At 60.6% G+C, this 6,757-nt stretch overlaps 1 protein-coding gene across 1 annotated transcript; it reads left to right on the top strand.

Moving 5' to 3' along the window:
* The first annotated feature begins 362 nt into the window (after nucleotides 1–362).
* HAPLN3 (hyaluronan and proteoglycan link protein 3) lies at nucleotides 363–5,612 on the top strand. Its single transcript, XM_061999869.1, has 5 exons — nucleotides 363–425; nucleotides 1,896–2,055; nucleotides 2,325–2,696; nucleotides 3,984–4,286; nucleotides 4,741–5,612. Exons 2-5 carry the CDS (start codon nucleotides 1,929–1,931, stop codon nucleotides 5,019–5,021), a joined length of 1,083 nt encoding a protein of 360 aa, XP_061855853.1. The 5' UTR covers nucleotides 363–425; nucleotides 1,896–1,928; the 3' UTR covers nucleotides 5,022–5,612.
* Nucleotides 5,613–6,757: the final 1,145 nt, after the last annotated feature.

The raw sequence follows: 6,757 nt of genomic DNA, 5'->3' as shown, positions 1-6,757 counted from the left end.
CACCATCTCCTGGGGACCGTGGCCAGTCCCCCCGTGGGATGTGGGACAAGGGGTGGCTCTTCTTCCTCAGCACTGTGGCTTTGCAGGGAGCATCACAGGGTCCCACCAGCCCCGTCGGGGCACCCTGCTCCCCGCAGCAATCCCCTCCAAGTCGGGGGCAGTGCTGGCAGCTGGCACATCACAGGCGAGGCACACGGGCAGCGTGTGAGTGCATGGTGAGGCCATTGCCCAGGCTCAGTGGGCAAGCGGGGGGCCCAGGGCACCCACCCCAGCTCCGGGCTGCGAGCAGGGGGTTGGGAAAGGCGTGTGTTTCCCTTTAAGAGGCAGGCCCTCGAGCCGCTTCCTCTCAGCCCTGCAAGAGCCCTAAACACAGTGCATCTGCCTGCAGCCCGACCGCAGCCTGCCTGCAGCCTGCCCGCAGCGCCGTGAGTAGGGCTCGGCCCCGGGGGAGGGCTTGGCTCCGGGGAGGGGGTGTGGGCGCCCTGCTTGCCGTGCAGGACAGGGAGGACTGGCATTGCCAGGGCGGGTGCTGGATGTCACCGCCGAAGGTGCTGGGCACCGCTGCGCTGTGATGCTCAGCGGCGTTACGGGTGAGGATGCGGGACCCCCGGCACATCCCTGCAGCGCCGGGCTCTGGGGGGCGGCTGGGCTGGCCGGTGCCCCCCGAAGTGGGGTGTGAAGCTGCGGGAGCGTCGAGCAGCCCTGCTGTGCGTGGGCAGCACGTGGCAGCGTGCCGGCCGGGCTCCTGTGCCGCCAGTGCCGGGCAACGCTGGCCCCGGGGCTGCCATGGCCATCGGCGGCTGCACCCCCTGCCCTCCGGCCCCGGCCCTGCACACCGCGGGGGACTGTGCCCCATGGGAGAGTGAGCAGTGGCACCAGCCATGGCGCAGAGCCTGGGAGCGGGCAGCCTGCTTGCACACCATATCCCTCAGAGACCTCCACTGTAGCCTGTAGCGGACCCTGCAGCAGGGAGCACCCGCTTTGCCACAGCACCCGGGCCTGGGCCACCTTTGCAGGCACTCTAAAATCTTGTCTAACCTGGCAACACAGATGTCAAATGCCTCCCCGGTTTGGAGGGGGGCTGCCAGAGCCTCCCTGGGTGTCAGATCCCTTTGCTGCCTCCAGCAAAGCTCACAAGCCAACAAACACTGCTGCGAGCCACCGTGGGGGAACCCCACGCAAGGCACCTTTGGATTTCCAGGGCACTCAGAGCTCAGGGCAGCACGGGTCTGTGGTGCCATGGGGCAGTTGGGCTTCCCTCCACCCTGGGAACATGTTTTGGGAGTGATATGTATTGCATGGAGCTGGTGTCAGCCACATCTGTGACGAAGCAAAGCAGCAGCCCTGGGTTGGAGCTGTGGCTCCTCGGGCAGGCTGGCTGGGTGCTGCTGGGCTGTGCCGGGGCTGGGACAGCAGAGGCAGCCCCCAGCTCTCTCCTCCCAGCTTCGGCTGGGTTGCATGCTCAGCTGCCTCTGTAAACTGAGTTTGCTGCTTACAGCGGGGCTTGGCTACTTCTCTCCCCTCTCCCACACCCCTTATGTGAGCTTTTCCCAGCGCTCCCTGTTCAAAAGACTCTCTGGGATCCTGTTTCCCCATCTGCCCTGTCCCCCCTCCACAGCGGGTGCTCTGCAGGCCCCAGTGGGCAGCAGCAGTGGTATGCAACGTGATCCAGGTGGGAGGAAGAGGATGGAGGGGACTGGGAACCATAGTTGTGAGGCAGGTTTAGGAGCACAGCTCAGGTCGCGTGCACCCTCCTCTGCAGGCAGACAGGCCCCTCTACTGGCTCTTCCCACTCCTCTCCTTGCATCTCTGCAAGAGGCTCTGCCCAGCACCGTGTGCTGGCCAGCACTGGGGCACATTTTGGGATGTTACTTCAGCCCTTTCCCTGTCTGCAGCCTGGACTCAGGATCTGGCCCCGCTCCCCAGCCATGCTGCTGCTCCTGCTGCTCCTGGAGGTCACCCTGCTGCGCCTGGCCAGTGGCTTCCACCACCCCTTCTACAACGGCTTCTACTACAACCACATCATGAATGACAACAGCAATGGGGAGGAGAAAGGTATCTTGGGGACTGGCAAGGCTGGTGGAAAGGGGATCTGACAAGTTGGTGCAAGGGGCTCAAGCTCCCCAGTGCCTCCTGATAGGGCTGGGACACACCTCTTGGGAGGGATGTGGGGTCCAGAGGAGCAGATGGGGACACTTCAGGGATGCTCAGGCAGAAGAGACAGTGGCTGTAAGGAGGGAGCAGAGTGCCTACGAGGAGGTTTGGGAATGCTGCCCAGCCCCGGATCCCAACCTGCTCATCACACTTTCCATCCCTGTACCCAGAGTCTTACTTCAATGGAGCCAGACTGGTGGTGGAGACGTCCAAAGACCCCGTCTACAGCTTGAACACTGCCAACGTCACCCTCCCCTGCCACTACCGCTACGAGCCCGACCAGGAAGCCAAGCGCAAGATCCGCATCAAGTGGTCCAAGCTGCGGGACGACCACACCAAGGAGCAGGACGTGCTGGTGGCCATCGGCAAGATCTATGTGGCCTTTGGGGACTTCCGTGGCCGCGCTCACCTGCGCCAGGCCGGCCGGCGTGAGGCCTCGCTGCTCATCAGCGACGTGCGCCTGCAGGACGATGGCAAATACCGCTGCGAGGTCATCGACGGGCTGGAGGATGAGAGCAACGTGGTGGAGCTCCGGCTGCAAGGTGGGGATGTGGTGGGGACGGTGTAACTCCCTGTGCCAAGCCAGTAAGCCCATGGGCTTCCTGTGGCGCCCCCTCCTTGGGAGAAGTAGTGAGGCAGGGTGGTCGGGGAGCGCAGGCGTGGGCAGGAAGGGACTGGGATGCTCTGTGTGATGGGATGGTGGCTTGGGGCTGTCTGACTGTGGGGTCTCAGCAGCGAGTGAGCCCAGAGCAGTCTGCCCAGCTGGGATGGTTGGGGATGCTACTGTGGAGTCAGAGTTGTGTGTGACTCTGTGGCCGCAGCATTTCCTGCCTTTGCTCACCCATCTTCCCACTGTGCCTCATCATGTGTGGCTGCCCCCTCACCTCCCAGCTCTGTGTATCTCTGACTTTGTGATGAACTTTGGTGACTGGTCCAGTCCCTCTTGCTCATGTGCTGTGAGGGATCTGACTCATCCCCAGCTCCACTGCCAAGCTCAGAGCTGGGGAAACATCCCCCTTGCTGCGCCCCTGCTCACTTCCTTGGCCCCTGGGCCCTCCCTCCCACAGGGACTTGTCCCCGCTGCTCCCTGTGACTGTGGTCCATAGTGGTGGTGCACACGTTCCTGTGATCCGTGCACTTTGATCTTCATATCGGTGGCCGATATGTCACTGAGACGGTGGCCCATGTGTCCTTGTTCCTGTAGCCTGTGCAGACCTGTGGCCATGGTCTCTCCATCCCTGCAGGGGTGGCCTGTGTCCCCCTGGGACCACTGCCTGTGTCCATAGCACGATGGTCTATACAGCCCTGTTATCATAACCTGAACATCCTTATGTGTGCGAGCGAGGTCCCCACGAGGGTGGCCCCTGTGTCCGGGTGTTCCTGTGTCCCTGTGCCACCAGATGTCGCTGGCAACTCGCCTCTGGCTCTTGCGAGCCCGACGCAGTCCCGTCCCATCTCACTCCCGGCGCAGCCCCGTCCCGTCCCGCTCCCGGAGCAGCCCCGTCCCGTCCCGTTCTGGGCGCATCTCTATCACGTCCCGCTCCCGGAGCAGCCCCGTCCCGTCCCGTTCTGGGCTCATCCCCATCCCGTCCCTTTCCCGGCGCATCCCTATCCCGTCCCGTTCTGGGTGCATCCCTATCCCGTCCCGCTCCCGGAGCAGCCTCGTCCCGACCCACGCCCGGAGCCTCGGGCTGTGCCACCCTAGAGTGATCCTTGTCCTAGAGCTTGTATTTGGGATGGCGTCGGGGACCCCTGCGTCTCCTGACAGGACTGGCCTGGGGGCGGGTGGGCTGCCCGCATAGCCAGCTCAATGGCCCGTCTACCCGCAGGTATCGTGTTCCCCTACCAGCCTCCCGGCGGGCAGTACAGGCTCAACTTCCACGAAGCCGAGCAAGTGTGCCAGCAGCAGGGTGCCGTCCTCGCCAGCTTCAACCAGCTCTACGAGGTGTGGAGCGAGGGGCTGGACTGGTGCAATGCGGGCTGGCTGGCTGACGGCACCGTGCAGTACCCCATCCGCCTGCCCCGCCAGCCCTGCGGTGGGGTGCACCTCGCCCCGGGCATCCGCAGCTACGGCCCACGCCACCGGCACCTGCACCGCTTCGATGCCTTCTGCTTCTCCTCTGCGCTCAGAGGTGGGTGCTGAGCCAGGGGCTGGGCAGTGGGGAACTGGGGAAGCCCCTATGCCTTGCTGGTGGCATCCCTCCTGCTTAGGGCACAGGGCTCAGCCTGTCTGGGGGTGCTCCAGAGGACAATGCTCTGGATGAGATCTAGAGTATCTAGATATCTATCAGCAGGACAAGGGGTAACGGGGCGAAGCTGGAACACAGAAAGTTACATTTAAACATAAGAAAAAAGTATTTTCCTGTGAGTGTGACAGAGCCCTGGCACAGGCTGCCCAGAGGGGTTGTGGAGTCTCCTTCCTTGGAGGTCTTCAAGACCCACCTGGACACATTCCTATGTGACCTGATCTAGGTGACCCTGCTTCTGCAGGGGGGGTTGGACTAGATGATCTCTAAAGGTTCCTTCCAACCCTACCGTTCTGTGATTCTATGATGCTCAGCACTGATGGTCCTATTTCCCTCCTAGGAGAAGTCTTCTACCTGGATCGTCCTGAAGGGATGACGCTGGAAGAGGCCAAGCAGAGCTGCCAGGATGCAGGGGCTGAGATTGCCCGTGTTGGGCACCTCTACTCCGCCTGGAAGTTCCTGGGTCTGGACCGCTGCAGCGCGGGCTGGCTGGCAGACGGCAGCGTCCGCTACCCCATTGCCGAGCCCCGACCCAACTGTGGCACCACGGAGCCCGGTGTCCGCAGCTTCGGCTTCCCCACCAAGGGCAGGTTTGGGGTCTTTTGCTACAAGGAGAGATAAGGAGCTGGGAGGGCTTCTTCTTGGCCAGAGGATGTTCCCAGCCTGACGGTGCCTGGCATCGGGTGTTTCCCAAGACTGTTGGAGGTGACTGGGGGGAGGTGGGGTTGGGGGGAAGGCTTCTTTTTGTTTTATTTCCTTTGTGTTTTCCACATCTTGCTGAGCAGCCAGCACGTGCAGCTGCCTGGGACTGTCCCTGGCATGGAGTGCGCACGAGGGTGATCCCCACGGGCTGTTGCCACTCTGCTTGGCCCCTGCCACCCATTGGGTTGTGACGCCGTCCCGCAGTGGCAGTGGGTCACCAACACCCGCCTGCCCTCCCAGGCTGGTCCTGCCCCTGAGCTCGCAGGGGGGAGCCAGGCGAGGCTGCCTTCTGGCAGAGGCAGAGTGTGGGTGCCTCTGCTGCATCCTGGCCGCTCTTCCAGCCCTGTGCCCACCCCAGGGAAGGATGCCATCGTGCCTGTCCCCACGGGAGTGCCAGTGCCTTATCTCCATGCGCCCCTCACCTGGACACCACTTGAACTCTGGTGCCTTCTTCTTCGAGTGTTTGGTTACAAAAAGATGTATTTTCCTGGACGTCTTCTAATAAATCAGTGGAGGAAACCCTGAAGTGATGTGGATGTGTCCCCATCTCTATCCCAGAGCCAGAGAGGGACCCGCCAAAGACAGAAGATTTGGGAGTGTCTGGCTGGACAGCCGTCACTGTCTCATCCTTGGCTGAGCATCCTCTCATCCACTCAACCTCCTGCCAGGGCCTGTGCTCCCTCATTAATGTGTGTTAATTAATCCCCTGGGTGTCAGGGCTGAAAGCTGGAGAGTGAAGCAGTGCCTGCTGGTGATGGGGATTAACCCCCTCCCAGGGTGAGTGTTGAACAGTGGGGCAATGTCCTCCCCCAGGGTTGTTCTTTGGCTGGGGCTTGGGACACCTCTACCCCTTTGTCCCCAGGGCTGCACCCTTCGGTGCTGTCTGGGGCTGAGCTGTCAGGGCTCTTCTTCCTTCACCATCAGCCCACACAGACACCCCCCAAAAACACCACCGACAAAGCGCCTGTTCCGATTTCACTCTCTTTATTATTTATCATTCTTTCAAAATAGGATATGTTCAAAAATATAAATAGGTGCAGGGAACGCTGGTGCCCCGCACGGTCCCCTGGAAAGAGCACGTGGGCCCGGGACGGGTGCTGCGCCGCAGCGGGGGAGGCTCCCGAGGCTCAGCATCCCCTCACCTCCCTCCCCCCGCAGCTCCTTCCAGCGCAGCCCCCCCCGGCCCTCCCCACCCGCCCCCGACAGTGCTGCAGCAGCAGGAGGATTCTGGGAAGGAAAGAGAAAAAAAAATAATAATAAAAATAAAACCCCAAAAGGTGCTGTTCACCCCGGAGATTAAATAACAGAAATAATTACATTGTTCGTGGATAAAATCAGGAAAAAATAATCATCTTTATTATTTAACTTAACCCCCTGCCCTCTGCAAACCCACCCCCCTCCCTGTCCCCAAAGGCACGAAGATAATTGGAACCGGACGGTTAGTAAGAATGCTGAGATCTGATTCTTTGCTTTGGTGCTTGGAAAAACAGTAATTATTCTCTTTTTTTTTGATATATATACACAAAGGTGGGTTTGTCTTTAATAGAATTTTTGCTTTTTCCTTAAATGACAAAAAAAAAAAAGAGCAACAAGAAGAAGAAGAAATCGACTCTGTTAATATAACTGTTCCTGTTAAAAATCTCTCTTCCTCACTT

This window comes from Colius striatus, chromosome 7 (assembly GCF_028858725.1).
Source record: "Colius striatus isolate bColStr4 chromosome 7, bColStr4.1.hap1, whole genome shotgun sequence".
Classification (NCBI taxonomy): Eukaryota; Metazoa; Chordata; class Aves; order Coliiformes; family Coliidae; genus Colius; species Colius striatus.
Note: the sequence above shows the minus strand (reverse complement) of the source record. Positions and strands in the feature narration are given on the sequence as shown.